The following is a 15,706-nucleotide window of genomic DNA, read 5'->3' on the forward strand; positions in this document are numbered from 1 at the left end:
AACCAGGCACCGTAGGCATTGCCTCAGCTGTGGTGTAGGTTGCAAATGTGGCTCAGATCTGATCCCTGGCCTGGGAACTCTGTCTTCCATGGAGCTGCTAAAAAAAAAAATCTATTGCTCTCAATGTATTTCTTCCTGGACAACCTGCATGGTTCATGGTCCTATAAGCCACTGTTTCCAATGCCAGAAACTTCAGTGGAGCCCCAAAGTTGCATGCCTGCTAGGTCCAGGCATGTATTGTGAGTGAAGGAAGCTGGCCAGGTGGCCATCTGAGAGCTCCGCCCCATCCAAAGGGCAGCTGCTATTCAGCTCCAAACAGTGGATGCTCTCCAGGGCAAGGAAGTGGGTCCAGCGTGGCCAGACCTCATTTTTCAAGAGACCTGCAAGTCCCCATCTCCCAATCTTTAAATGATGGCAAATAAACCAAATTGAAACAAATACTGTGTTCACCAAGCAAGCCCCATACATCTCTGTTTGGACTCAGCCCCTGGGCTTCCTTTACCTTGGAGTTGCCCTCTTTGCCTTGCTGGCTCTCGTTTTCTCCAGCCGACTGGCTTTCAAGCCCAACTTAATCACTTAAAAAAAAATTCAGCTCTGTTTTACCTTGAGTTCCCACTGTCATGGTTCAGGGTCTCCCCCTCTCCTTGCCGAGCTGTAATCAGTAGCCCCCTCTCTGCCACGGACGGCAACATCAGAGTGATGGCTGTTTGCCTTCACATGCAGACTCCATTATTTCATGTCACTTGAAGTCTCCCAAACACATTGGCTTTCCCCACTTTTCCGTTTCCATTCATGCTGTTTCCCTTTGCTAATGCCTTCTCCATTTGTCAGCCTGGCAACCTCCTACCCATTCTTCAAGACCCAGTTTGAATGTTGGCTCCTTGGCTAAGCCTTCCCTTCTCTCCCCAGCATGCACATGCTATTCGTGCTGCTAACTGAGCACTCGTCATTTGTTTTGCTGTTGACAGTAGCCCTGGATTCTGCCGCTCTGTCTGTCTTCCCAGTTGTATTTCCCAGGACCATAACTCATACGTCTTTGTATCATGAGGGCCTCGTGTTGTGCCTGGCATCTAGTAGGTGCTCAATAATTCATCAAATGATTGAACCCATGAGTGGATAATGAAATGAAGGAAAGACCGGAGGAAGTGCCTCTTCACGGACTCTTTCTCGGACTGTTTTTATGATCGCTCATGGTTCCTGCTCTGATTGGCACTTTGATGGTCATGAGAATGCTTTGCCACGTCTAAATAACAGACGGCCACTGAGCCAGGCTTTATTTCATAAGTCGGGGCTGCTAGGGGCTTATCCTGAATTGCTGCTTACCATGTCTGGAAAGTCCTCCAGACACCCTTGGATCCTGGAGATCTTAATCATGGCTACCCACATAAATTGTCAGAGTAGAGCTATGCTGCCTTTTATATAACTAAAAAATACAAACCATTTTATTCTATATGCTGTGTAGAATAAGAGCCATTCATTTTGTTCTTTTTTATTTTTTGAAAGTTTTTTTTTATTGTCCTAAAATACACACAATAAAATTAACGCCCTTAATGATTTAAAACTGTGGCGTTCGGGGATAGTGAGTCCCTTCATATTGTTGTGCAGTCACTAACCTTTGTCTTCAGAACTCTTTTCATCTCTCGAATCTGAAACTCTGCACCCACTAAACGTGAACCCCCCCATTGCCTCCTCCCCCAGTCCCTGGCAACCACCATTCTATTTTCTGTCTCTAAGGACTTGGCTAATCTAGATATCTCACTTAAGTGGAATCACACAGTAGTGTCATTTTGCGACTGGCTTATCTCCCAAGAACTGGCCATTTCAAAAGCATGATTTGGGGTGTGGGTTTTGATCTGTGTGTGTGTGTGGGGGGGGACTTGGAGCGTCCCATGGCGGGTGTTGGCTTGGCCATCTGGGCTCTCAGGAAGTACATTGTTCGGGCAGGCTCTGTGAAGAGGGAGTGTGGCACTCTTGGACCAGGATTGGGGTATTTATCATGGAGGAGGAGACCCACCAGCTTCATGCATGGGGTGCCCTGGAAAGAGCAGCTTGAGGAATGCCCCTGGGGGCAGGGGATGGAATGGCTATTTATTTAAATTAAGGCCAATTATTTTCTTTTGTAAAGTGCAGCGAGTGGCGGGTTCTGGGAAAATTTGCTTCCACCGTAAACATGTTGGTTAGAAGTCATTAATATGACATTCACACATCCTAATAAAGTACATAACACAGAGATCTGGCACCACAGAAATACCCAGAGGACATTAAGTATGAGTCTTAAAACCAAGAGTGTTGGAAACAAGATATTTTTACTTCTCGTTTGGGAGTAATATAATTGCATTTTGTGGCTCTAGCAGATGCTGGGGCCAGCTGCTGGAAGAGTCCTGCCTTTTTTTTTCTACCCCCCACCTCAGCTTCGGTCCCTTACAGATAAAACCCTTGTGCAGAACTCTCATAAAAAAACAAACTTTAAAAAATTATCCCTTTGTTGAAAGATCTATTTTGTGTGTGTGCACGTGCACAATATCTAAGACTGTGTAGAACACAGATATTTTCATTGCTTGGACTCAGGAGAATAAAAATAAGGTAGACCTTTGTTTAATTTGTCCCAACAAGCACTAAAAACCCCTCAAGACTGACCTTTCTGTCTCACCTGACATTGGACCCTCAGATCAAGAATGGCCTGTGCCAGGAAGAATGGATGGAAGTCCTGGGAGGGACCGATCCTTTTTCTGAGAGCTGCTTTAGGGGAAATGGCTGGAGGGGAAGCTGGGTTCTCTGGACTAGATGATTCTGTGGGGTGTCCTCAGTGGATAGCTCCTTCTGGAGAGGGAATGGAAATGAGAGCCAGCTCAGGCTGAGAGGTGGAGATGAATTCAGCTTCTTTGAGATTCCTGCCTGTATTCTCTTCCAAAGAGGCAGAGGTGCATCCCACCCCCCTCCCCCCACCAAGGGGCAAGACCTGGCTCCTCGCCTCTCAGGGGGACCAGTGGGGCAGTGAGCCTCGTTTCAAAGGAAACCCTTGCTGTGGCTGCGTCTTCACTCACGTCTGGGCTACACCTCAACCCTGTGGATACAGAGGGCTTGGCTCCAGAAGGCATACTGTGTGCTACAGCCTCCTGTAATGCTCATGTCTGGAGCTGCTCTGTCCAATATGGCAGCTGCAGGTGGCTGTCCAGCAGCTGAAATACGGCTGCTGCAAATTGAATGGCCCAGGAATGGAAAAAAACACCCCGGGGTTTGAAAACTTAGTATGAAAGAAAAGTGAAATAACTCAGGACTGCTTTTTAAAAAAATTGTGACATCATAATATTGTGAATATATCGGGCTAAAATAGAAAATACCATTGGAAAGTATATTATTAAAATTAATTTCTCCTGTTTCTTTTTCCTTTAAAAAATATAGATTCTAGACATTTTAAAATCACACCCATGGCTTGCATTTGTGGCTCACATTATGTTTCTACTGGACAGTGCTGCCCTGGTGCGGATGGGCTGGCCAGGTGCTGCCTTTCTGAATGTGGAGTGCTTAGCAGAACAATTCTGTAAAGCTTCGTCATGTTGGGCATTGGTCCTTAATGGAAACCACACCCTTTTTTTTTTGCTCACCCCCACAACCCCCCAGCTTGTAGCAAGACATGAGCTCTTTCTGTCCACATCCTTTAGAAGAGAACTTGTCACTCGTTCCTTCGCTCAAGCTCTATGTGTCAGCAGTCGTCTTCGGATATAGGACCTGCTCAGGGCTCTGCAGTGATTGGGAACTGAGATTCAGACCCTCCCAGGACACTGCAAAACTGGGAAGGGATGACCATCAGGAAAGCACGGTGCGCTAGGAGCCCAGGGGTAGGGCAACCACTGCCGAGAAGGCTCCAGAAGCTGTAGTTCCCTGTGGAGTGAGACAGCAGAGAAGACTTCCTGGAGGAGGTGGACTATGAGCAAAGCCGGCAGGTTATGGGGGAAGAATCAGTATATGGAGGCTCAGGTGGGAGTGGGCAAGAAAAGCCAGATTGGCACAATGCATTCCCACCCTGCACCCAGTCCCAGGGGGTTAGCCTCCAAGGAGGACCCTGAGCCTCAGTGGCCTGAGCTGGCTCACCACCAAGATGGGCTTCACAGTCCCCTGTCAGACCCATCACCTGAGGGCAGACAGGACCAGCCCCACCTGGTAACCGGATGACGAGCAATCAGCATGATTTTGGATGGCAGAGATTCACGGCGACAGAGCAGGTGGCCAGGCAATGATGCCAGCCAGTCCTGCCCATGCTGTCCTTCTGGGTGGAGCTTGGTTAGTGCCTTGGGGAGGGGACCACCCGCCTCCCTGGTGTGCAGGGACTGATCCCGATGCCAAAAAGGTACCAGGACCCTGTGGGATTCTATTACACCCTGTTCCCCGAGCCCTTGCCACACACAGACATCCTACCTTGGCAGCAGTTTTTCTATTTGAACACCCAAAGGGCAAACTACACATTTAAAACCTGCAAGCTGGACAGTCTTTGCTTTGGATCCTGCAGTGAAGTCCTTCATCTTGACAGTGGAGTTGTTCTCAGCATTGATGCAGTGCTCAGGACCCAGGAAGAGAGTAACCAAGGGAGCCAGGGAGCTGAGGGAGGCTTGCAGGCATGTGGGGTGGCCCCGGGGGTTCAGGGTCCAACCTTGCAGGAAGGGAAGCTTGGCATCTTCATCCCGGGGCCACACTCTCTTCTAGTTCCTTTTTATTGTGGTGAAATACACACAGCGTGACATTTACCATCAATGGTGTTCAGTATATTCTCGATGTTGTATAGCCTTCCCCACTGTCTAATTCCAGACACTTTCATCCCCTCAAAAGGAGCCCCACGCTCCTTAGCCGTCATTCCCCACAGCCCTCTTGGTCCAGCCCTTGGCAACCACCAGCCTGTCTTCTGTCTCCACGGATTTGGTTGTTCTGGACATTTCCCATCAATGGGCTCACACAACATGCAGCCTTGCATGACTGGCTTCTTTCATCAGCACAATTTCAGGGTTCATCCTCATCCATGTTGTATCCTGTGCCAGAGCTTCCTTCCTTTTTGTGGCTGGATCACCGACCCCATTCTGTTTATCCATCTTCTGTTGACGGACACCTGGGGTTCTTCCAACTTTTTGGTGATTGTGAACAGTGGCTGCTGTGAACGTTGTGTACACGATTTTGTTTTGAGGCCCAGTTTTTGCTTCTCTGGGACACACTCTCTTTTGGTTTGGGCATTCTATGAATTTCCTGGGACTGGAATTTGAGAGGCAACAAGCAAGTAGGGAAAATTCATCATGCCTGGGGGTGGGGGTGTCTCAGGTCTCAGCGTGGCTCAGCCACAAACACGTGACCTTGGCCAAGTCCTTCCCCTTCTCTGTGCTTCAGTTTCCTGCTCTGTGAAAGAGGCATGGCCCGATCTGTTTCCACTTGCCGTCCTTGGAGCCCTGGCTTGGTGGAGCTTTGGGGAAAGAGAGGGAAGCCAGGCAATTGGGCTGAAGAGGCTTCTCCCCCCTAAAGCTCTCTATCTATGGCGAGACCTTAGGGAAAACCTCTTCTAAGGAGAGGAAAGGGAATATGATCTGTCTCAGGGATGAGCGAGAATCATGAGCTGGTTCGTTGCCCCCTTAGGTGCAATTAACAGTGGAAATCTGTACAACAAGGCAACGCTATTTTTTGCCATAAGTTTTTACATCCCAGGTTCTCGGCAAAAGGCCCAGGCTTCTGGACTGAGGTGGCTTGGGCTCTGGGTACAAGTTTCTGGCTACTTCGTGGTTATGGCTGGTTTCCATGGTTACGTGAGACTTTGTCCCCCACCTTTGCCCTCATACCACGTGGCATGGGTGGTGGTTTCTGCTCAGACCTGCTCCACTTCCCTATTTTTTTGTTTTTGAAATTATAACAGTATTTTTTATAGTTATATATGGGTATTTTCATTATTTCTTTTTTTAATACATAGATGTAATTATTTCTTTATTTCCCCTCTGGTTTTCGTGACAGTGTCTTCTTTTTCTTCAAGGCCACGTTTAGCATCTCTGGTCAAGGTGTCAAATCCATTATGTCCAAGCCCAGAGGAGGCTGACCGCAGAGCCGGGCTGCAGGCCTCCAGGTGGCCGGGCTGCTCCATCACCAGGAGCCCTCCAGGAACCCCGGTCACCGAGAAAGTTGAGAAGCGAGGCCCCTTCCCTGAGGTTTTGGGGTAGTCGAGGGTGGCAGCCCAGTGCTTCTGATCACCAAGATCAGGGGAACTGTGTCCTAGTCCAGCTTTCATTTAACTTACTGTCCCTGCCAATTTCATGTTAGCAGATCTGTTTGGAGCTGGAAGTGATGGGCCATGTCCTGCCTCAGAGCTGGAGCCATGACGTACGTGGATGTCGCCCACTGGATTTTGACGGAAATTATTAATAAAGCAGTAATTCTATCTGCAGTGATGTTGTTGTGTTTATAAGTATTTAATCTGCCTTGAGGTGCCCACGTTTCCTCCGTCTTCTCCTTAAACTCTGCTGACGTTGCTCTTCGTTCTGAAGCGCTCCCTCGATTCCGTTATCAGTCTCTGTCATGGGGTCTTTCTTTTCTTCTTGGTGATTTTCGTGTGATCTGGTTCAGGGGTTTGGGGCTCAAGCTGAGAGAAGGCAACCTGTCTTGTGACAATGAGGAAAGATTCATCCAAATTCAGAGGAAGATGGACTAAATTTTCCAGGTGTGACCTCGCCTGAGTGGACACCTGTTGTTGGCATGTGGCTCCCCCTCCTTTGAATTAATGGCATTTAGACGCTGAAGGCAGTCGGATGTTTTCCTCCCACAGAGAAATACTTTTCTCCTTGCCACTGACTCATCTTTTGAAACCCACTGCTTTGATTGTGGTTGTGTGGCAGGTTGAATGGAAAGGTTTTAACCAAATCAAAACAGATACACAGTCCAGGTTGAGGGTTTTCCCACCAGAGATGGGGTTGCAGCCTCGCAAAAGAGGACCGCAGCTGGGAAACAACAAAAAACCTTCTTACCTCTCAGGATCCAACGTGGGCTAATTGTTATTGTTATCTTTTTATTCTTCTGTTTCAGGAAATCGCAGCTTACTTAATAACATTTGAGAAACACGAAGAATGGCTAACCACCTCCCCTAAGACAAGGTAATGTCCCCGATCTCGCAGTTTTTCAAATACGTACAGTAAATGGATTGATTTTTCATTGATGACCTGGTTGGGCCAGCCTGTTCATGAGCAAGTTCAAGATGCCCTGTTGTGCCTGAGAGCTTCAGACGCTGAGGTCTCCCTAGTTGGCATAAGTCTGTGGGGGAGGGGGGTGAATGCAACTGGTTACATTAAAAACAGTGCAGCTGCCTTCGAGTTAACCTGCTGGCTTAACACTGGATCCTTCAGCTGGGTGCTTTTGGAAAGGCTTGGCAGGCATGACTGTCAGGGGAAGTTTATTTTGGGAAAGTGCTCACCTGCCACCCGTGTCCCCTAGACACTGACTTTCTAAAACGGAAGCTGCCTTAACTATCCACTTTCATCTCAGCCCGTTTTACACGTCGAAAGTCAAGTTATTCTTGAAGGTGGGAAGAAGGTCTCCCAAATCAGAAGCAATGGCTAAGTTTGCAGTTTATTATCCAGTCAGTATCTGTGAACCTGCCAGCTGCCATGGAGGCAGAACCTCTCTCCCCTCCTGGGAATAGAGAGAGTGGGGAAGATGCAGCTGACCGCGTTCTGCCCGTGCAAGTGGTGTTATTCTGCGAAGAATGGGGAAGTTGGGATTTAGGGGTTACTTTAAAGGCAGCTCCTTCTTCCTCCCAGCTCTCATTTTTCCTCATTTTGGGCATGTTATATTCTAGAGCCTTGGAAGTACATGGCCTCTCTCTTCCAATTGCCACAGTTTTTCTATTAGTGGTCATGGGACCTGGTGTTTAAGAGCCTGGGCAATGTTAGCCCGAGTGCAGCTTCCAGGATAAGTGGGCTGTGGGTTCGAACTTGAGAGGCAGAAAGCCCAGTCTGTTTCCCTTTGGCCAGAAGCATAGGATTCTCCAAGTTTGTTAACTGGGACCCGGGAAAGGGGTGGGGGTGTGTCCTCTGCCCTCTTGGCCATCCGTTTGTCCTGTTCATCCTTTCTGAGCCATGAAGGAAAGATGTTGACTCAGTCTAGAAGGTTCTTTAAATATTTCTTCATTAGGCTTAGGTTTTTACTTAGGTTTTTACTTAGCATCCACTAGACGAAGACAAAATTTTCCATTTTGATGGAGGTCAGAGGATATTAATGAAAGGGAGATTAGTTCCCGAGATTTGCATCCCCAGGTGGGGTAGAGATCGACTCTGAGTCTTTTTCCTTGCACGCTGAATACCTCTGTAGGATGTCTTCAACTCCTCAGCCTTCTGGCACTATGATTTCTCTTGCTAGAAAATCAAATGGTCTGTATCAGTCAGCTTGCGATGTGATAATGCCTTGTAAGAAAGAGTCTCCAAACTAAGTGACTTATAACAACACAGTTTAATTTGCTGTTCATGAGTGTATGAGTTGGCTATGGCTCTGGGTTGGGTTCAGGACCACTCGATGTGTCTTTTTGTTGTAGGGGCTAGGGTGAGGAAACTGTCCTTCACCCCTACCCCTTCCCTGTCCGGTTGTCATGCAGATTGGCAGAGGCTTAAAAGCCAGAGGCAATCCATGCAGTCATAATGAAAACCCCTGGATATCACGTGGCATCATATGTCACATCTGCTCACAAATCCAGTAGCCAAAGTAACTCCCTTGGCCAAGCCCAATAAGAATGAGGCCAGGAAGGCCAGTCTTTGTTAGGGTGGGGGAGGGGGAATGAACGGTGGTGCAGTCTATTATTTGATGAGTGCATAGCCGTGTCCCGTACCTTGGAAAGCCTGGCACACACATCTCTCCTTTCTTCTGGGGGCATCCTCTTCCAGGGAAGTGACCCCCAAACCTGAGCAGGCATGGGAATCAGATGTAGGGCTTGTTCAAGGGACGTGCTGGACCACACCCCCAGTTTCTGACCCTGTGTGTCTGGTGTGGGGTGGGGCCTGAGCACCTGTTATTTCTAACAGGTTACCAGGTATTGGGATGTGGCTGGTCTGAGACCTCATTTTGAGACCTGCTGCTCTAGTGCTTCTGGGTGGAAGGTAGGAGGGAGTCTGATTTCTGCCTCTGCACCATCTCCCGACTTCCCTCAGCAGCTCTCAGCTCAAGCAGCCTCCAGCCTCTCCACACGCCCTTCACTCCTCAGCAAAACACTCCTTGAGTCTAAGTGGAAGGAAAGAGCTTCTCTTTAGCTGGAGAGTGAGGTTCTTTGGACCACGTCCCAGGCCAGGCATCTGATTTCAGCTCTGCAGACCCATGTCCGGCCTCAGCCGCCCTCTGACGGCTCAACAGTAGAGCATCTCGGGGTGGGGATTCTGTCTCGGGTTTTAGTCTGAATTTGGGTTTCTGGTGAGACCTGAGTGTCACTCATGCTCACGCCTGACTCCCTTGACTTCTGGGAGTATAAAGAGAACCACGAAACCCCCTCCCAAGGCACAAGGGGTGCCCCTGGCAGCAGAGGAGGAACATGGGTGAGCCCTGACCCTGTCACTCAGTCACTTGCATCGTGACTTTAAGCCTGTCATTTTAGCCCCTTGCAAAGCTCCGCTTTTTCTTTTTCATGCATGAAACAGAGGTCATTGTTGACCCTGTCCTCCCAGGGTCATCATGAGGATTGAGTGAGATGCTCTTTGCCATCTGGCTGTACGTGCTGTGAGGGTCCAGGTCCCCGCACGGGGGCGTCATCATCCTTCTCGTCTGCCAGGGGCAGTTCCCAGGCCTGCAGGAGGCTTCGACTTCAGGATGCCCCTGCTGCCATTTCTCCAGGCTTTGGAAGGACGAATTTCTTTCCTAAAGACAGAGGGTGAAGACAGTCCTTCCTATTAGTGTTGCAATATCCCAGCCGTGTTCACACTTGAAAGCCTCTTGTCCCAGGAGGAGGAAAAGTTGCTGTGGTTGTTCAAGGACCTTCCTAAATTAGTTGTTGCGTCGAGTTTGGATTCCCCACCCCCACCCCCATCACTTGTATTGAAATTAATTGGTGCAGTTAACTGCTGAGTTCATACAAACCAGCCTCCTGGTATTAAGGAATTAATGACACCAATACTCGGCTGAACGAGAAGGCAATACAACTTCTGTTTGCCGCCGCCGCCGCCGCCGCTAATTTCATTTTAGAAAATTAATAAAAATGAATTGCACCACTGACATTTATAGAGTTTCCTAATAAAATGATACATTGTTTGTGCGGAGGCATCCCTATTAAATTAATTGTTGGAATCAGCTCACATATAGATGTTGGTATAGGAGCTGCAGAGGGACCGGCTCCTTGTCTCCGTGGCTTGCTGATGGCTGGGGGTTATAAATAGAACCCTGGCTCAGACACTGCCCTAATTACAGAGAAGGTCCCGGGAGCCCCGCTCACCTGTTCCATAATGAGGCGTGCTACAAGGAGGCTCCCAGGGTCGGGGGGGGGGGGTCCCTGGAGCGCCAAATGCTGAAAGAGCCCTCCCTGTATGATCCACACCCGAGACCTTCTGGAAGTGGCAGCTGGAAAAATCACCCTTCAGGATGTCTTTCTTTGGCACTCGCTGTGTGCTCAGCACTCTAGTCGTACCATGTGGAGACCCCAGGAGATGCCACCCTCCCCACCCCAGCAGGTGATCTTAGAATCTTGGAATGGAGAGCTTCCTCCCTCTGTCTAGAATGTTCTTCCAGCTCCTCCTTTTGGCCTGGATACGGTGTCACTCTCGCTGTGAGGCCTCCCCCTGAACACACGATTTAAAATCACACCCCGCACATCCAGCCAGAATCCCTTTCCTCCTTTCTTGTTTTCTGTTTCTCTGGGGCGCTTATCACCATCTGACAAATCATGCATTTCTCCTGGGATTTGTTTGATTCACTTATTCATTATCTGACCTCCTCTCCCCCAGAGTGAAAGTACCATGAGGAGAGGGATTTGGGGTCTGGCTGGTTCAAAGGGTCTCCCCAGGGCGGCAGCGCTGCTGGCCACATGGTGGGTACTCCATGAATATTTGTGAAATGAGAGAGAGGCTGAGCATTGCAAAGGAAGAGACCTGGGTTTATCTATTTTTGTTGGGTACAGATTGACCTGGTGCTGTGCTCTGGGCCATTTCTGTGGGCTTTTGAGTCCATTCAATAGCTCTCCTGGGCAATGAGATGCAGAGAGGTTGTGTTATCTGTCCAAGGCTGCACAGCCAATGTTGGAACTGGAAATTGAACCCAGGGTCATCTTACTGCAGAGCCCACAACCTTAGCTCTGCTGTAACACCTCTGCTGCACATAGTGGGTGTGGAATTTGAAGGGGGCCCTGGAAATGGTTCCATTATTCTTTGCCACCGCCCGTCTCCATGAGTTCTGGATCACTGGGAGACCCAGCCTCCCTTTGCTGGCAAGTTTGGCTCAGGGAGGTCAGCCAGGTGGGTCCCTTGCTGGCCTCCGGAGTTGGATTTAACCCCTGGGTCGCAGGCTGTGTGGAGAAACATCCTCCCCCCTCCCCGCCTTAGGGCAGAGAGCAGAGCCCAGTGGAGCGCAGGCAGGGGCTGCAAGATTCAGAGTCCTAGTCATTTCTGGGAGACGTGTAACCTTCTGTGGAAGGCGACACACATAGCTCAACATGGAAGTGAATGCACTTCCTTCACAGGAATCTCGAGTATATCAATTAGAAGGATGGTGGAAAATGCTATTAATTACCTAATTAATTAATTAGATTTATATAGATAGCACCTTAACACTGAAACACTAAAGATCTAGTAATAGAATTTTCCTGTAATGAACACTAAAAGCTTCTTGGTCAATAAATAGTAAAACAACCAACTAGAGGGAAAGGTCTGGAAAGAAAGGAGTGGAAAAGTGAGTTCAGGAAGACCAAAGGGCTCTGTGAGAGATCCAGTCTTGCTCTCCCAGCTCTGGGACCCCTCGGGGCCGATTGCTTCTTCTGCCCTGGATCCATCCCACCCTGGTGACAGGATCGAGTCTTAGGTCCTCAGCTCTTTCCTTCAAAGTTCTCTCTCCCAGGACTTCAAGAACTCCAGGAGGTGTTTGTTTGTTTGTTTGTTTGTTTTCCGGAGGGTGTCATTTTAGGGCTGCGCTCATAGCATATGGAAGTTCCCAGGCTAGGGGTCAAATTGGAGCTGCAGCTGCCAGCCTACGCCACCGCCCCAGCAGCACCAGATCTGAGCCGATTCTGCGACCTGCAGCACAGCTCACGGCGGTGCGGATCCTTAACCCACTGAACGAGGCCATGATCAAGCCCGCATCCTCTTGGATGCTAGTCAGATTCATTAGCGCTGAGCCACGACGGGAACTCCGAACTCCAGGATCTGACTGCGAACTCCCTGTGGGCCTTCCCCAAGTCAGAACCTCTCTCCTGGGCACGTGGATGTCGTACCATCTCAAACCATCTTTCCTCTTTCTCCTGCCCTCACTTCCGCGTTGTTTCCGTTCTCCGAGTTCCCTGGTCCTCAGAAGAGCCACCTCCTCATAAAGGCTCCATGTCACTCCCCTTGTCCTCCACGGCTCCTCTTTCTCCTTTGTCCGCTGACTGAACTGAGTCAGTGGCTCTCCCGTGTTTCAGGCTGGAATTCACATCCTGACTTTCCTGGCCCCTGGCTTTGGCCCTTGCCACCTGCATCGTGCTGGGGTCATCGACACGGCTCCAGCCCTTCCCTCTCCAGGCTGGACTCCTTTCCTCCCACTGGTTTCCCTCAAACACACCTTCTGTGCATCACTGTTCTCCTTGAAAACCTTGGCGACTTCCTAGGAGACGACACCCAGTGCTAGGTTCAAGGTCCTTATCCTGCCTCAGCCTCCCTCCGGCCAGCTTTTTCTTTGCTTCCTCACTGCCGAGTACCTGCTACAGCTGGGGGGCTGCTTCCTGCTCTCTCAACACCTCCCCGCCCCCTCCTTTCCTTTCCCCTGGCCATTGACCTCACCTCCAGGGCCCCACGTCCAGCCTAGACTGTCTGTCCTCCAGATCTGACCTCTTCCCGGGAGCCTCCCAGACACACAACACACAGGGAGCCCATGGTCATCCGCTTCTGCAGCCCACGTTCTTTGTCGTCAATCGTTTGACAATGTAGTGACCATAGGTATGGAAGTCTCGCCTCCCCATGAGGATGGCAAGCTCCCTGAGGGCAGGGCTGTGCTCTCTCTGTTGTCCCTGCAGGGCTCGGTCACAGGGGAGCAGCAGCTTTGACGGGCTGCACACAGTGGGCAGGCTGGGGCAGAACAGCACATTCGCAGCTGCGCAGACCAGCAGAGGGGGTTGGGCGGTGATGCCAGGTGTGGGCAGAGCACTCTGCCCAGAAAGCTGCCTTCCTGAGTCCCCAGGCTGGTCCTTGGCAGGTGGCATGGCTTTGACACTTTTTCTGTAAGTGGCACACAAGAGTGAACTCTTGACCAGCCCCAGGGCGCCTGCTCTTTGGGACAGTCACAGGACTTAAGAGTCTAAGGGTGCCCCTCTTCTTGGGGAGGGACCAGGATAGAATTGCTCCAGTTGTGTTGAGATCTCACATCTGGCTCAAAAAGTCCCAGAAGTAAAGGAGGAATGGAGCTCTGACCCACGCAGCCACGCGGGTGAGCTCTGAGAACGTGATGCCAAGTGAAAGGCCAGTCCTATAGGAGTCTACTTGTACAAGATGCTGAGAGCAGCCAAGGGCATGGAGGCAAGAGCAGAAGGGCGTCCTCAGGGGCTGGGGCAGGGGGTGGGGGGTCACTGCTTGGTGGGACAGAGTTTCAGTTTGGGAAGCTGAAAAAGTTCTGGAGCTGGACGGTGGTGATGGTGGCACAACAGTGTGAGTTACCTAATGCCCGGGAACCGCACACCTGAAAGCGGAAACTGTTGCAGTTCCCCTCGCTGTGATGCAGTGGGTTAAGAATCCAACTGCAGGAGTTCCCGTCGTGGCTCAGCAGTTAATGAACCCCACTAATATCTATGAGGACAGGGGTTCGATCCCTGGCCTTGCTCAGTGGGTTAAAGATCTTGCACTGCCATGAGCTGTGGTGTAGGTCACAGACACGGCTCTAATCCTGTGTTGCTGTGGCTCTGGTGTAGGCCGGTGGCTACAGCTCCTATTGGACCCCTAGCCTGGGAACTTCCATGTGCTGTGGGTGCGGCCCTAAAATGACGAAGACCAAAAAAAAAAAAAGAAAGAAGAAAGAAAGAAAGAAAGAAAGAAAGAAAGAAAGAAAGAAAGAAAGAAAGAAAGAAAGAAAGAACCAACTGCAGCAGCTGGGGTCGGGGAGGGGAGGTGGAGGTTGGATCCCCAGCCTGGCGCACTGGGTTAGAGGCTCCAGCATTGCCAAAGCTGTGGCGTGGGTTGCAGCTGCTGCTCAGATTTCGTCTCTGGCCCAGGAACTTCCATATGCCATGGGTGTGGCCAAAAAAAAAAAAAACCAGGAAAATTTTATGTTTTATATATATGTATTTTATAGCAATTACAAGAAAAATATTTTCAGAGCTTCCTCTGTAGCTGTATCCAGCCAGGCAGAGCAGGGCTCGGGTGGGGGGAGTTGGGGATTGGTTGTGTGTGTTTGTGTGTGTGTGTGTGTGGTGGGTGCTTTCTGGGGACAGAGTTTGGGAGGCCAGCTTTATACGTGATCATTTCAGGGATTCTGTTCTTCAGAACTGCAACAGAAGGAATAAACCAGGTCAGCAATGATTTCGGTGTGGTGACCTTTGCATTATGCTGAATTGGGGACCTGCTATCAAATTAACATAACGATGTGTCATGTTACATCCATTTCAGCATTTCCTAAAGCATCGAGCAAATTCTTGAAGAAGTCTGAACTATTATCATTAACCAAAGAGCAGAGGTAGCAGCGAGTGGTGACTGCTGGCTCGGGAGGGGCTTCAGCTTTCTCGGGTCCCCCCCGCCCACCGCAAAGGCATGTCCCTGGGGGGTCCTGTAGTTGGATGAGGCGGGGAATTAGCCGTGACCTGGATCCTGGTAAAGTGTCTGGTCGTCTCGCCGGGCGAGGAAATCCCCAGCCTCTGTATGGAAGTGGGTCTGTCCCAGATTCCAGGGCATTTTCCAGAATCACAGAATGCAGGATGTCTGAGCGGAAGGAGACGATGGAGGCCCCCTCCCCGGGTCCCCTCTGTGCACAGGAAGGCGGCCCAGGAGGGGGCACTGGCTGCCCAGGACCCTGGTCCCTGGAGAGCAGACCTGCGCCGTCTTGAGGTTTCCATCTGCACAGCCTGTGAGTGACTGCCCTTAGGCAGGTGGGCACTGGAGTTCATCACGCTCATGGGCTTTGTGTGTCCTCTGCCGTGCTCAGCTGCTTATAGAAATGGCACTGCCAGCTGTGCCAACTTTCATCCCATCCCTCCTCGCTTCCAGAAGTGCAAGCCTGGGGCCTCCTTCCTGGGGGGAGTCAAGAGAGGGGCATGGACCTTTGTGTCTCACTGCCAGCTTCTGGCTCCCACCTCTTTCTTATTTTTATCAAAAATATGCAGGCATGCAGTTTAATCGGGCAAACGGTCCTCCAAGGCTTGTAAAGAGAACCTGAAGCCTGCTGCCCTACAGCTCAATCTCCTTTCCCAGGGGCACCCCAGTCAATTCTTCTAGCTCTGATATTTGCCTTCGGACTTTTCATTGTGTTTGTTCTGCTGTTTCTTAATTTGTCCATCTTAGATGTTATCTTTGGACTCCCCTCCCCGCGACAGGAGGGTGTGTTCTCACTC

General features: G+C 50.2%; 1 protein-coding gene across 3 annotated transcripts in view; it reads left to right on the forward strand.

The window, feature by feature from the left end:
• Positions 1-15,706, forward strand: part of LOC125133349 (calmodulin-binding transcription activator 1-like) — a 427,467-nt gene that overhangs the window by 274,548 nt on the left and 137,213 nt on the right. For all 3 annotated transcript variants that reach the window (XM_047791463.1, XM_047791460.1, XM_047791462.1), the window contains exon 4: positions 7,045-7,112. In XM_047791463.1, coding sequence (XP_047647419.1) covers positions 7,045-7,112 — 68 coding nt within the window. The remainder of the gene's footprint in view (positions 1-7,044; positions 7,113-15,706) is intronic.

The sequence above is a fragment of the Phacochoerus africanus genome, chromosome 8 (assembly GCF_016906955.1).
Source record: "Phacochoerus africanus isolate WHEZ1 chromosome 8, ROS_Pafr_v1, whole genome shotgun sequence".
In the NCBI taxonomy this organism is placed as follows: Eukaryota; Metazoa; Chordata; class Mammalia; order Artiodactyla; family Suidae; genus Phacochoerus; species Phacochoerus africanus.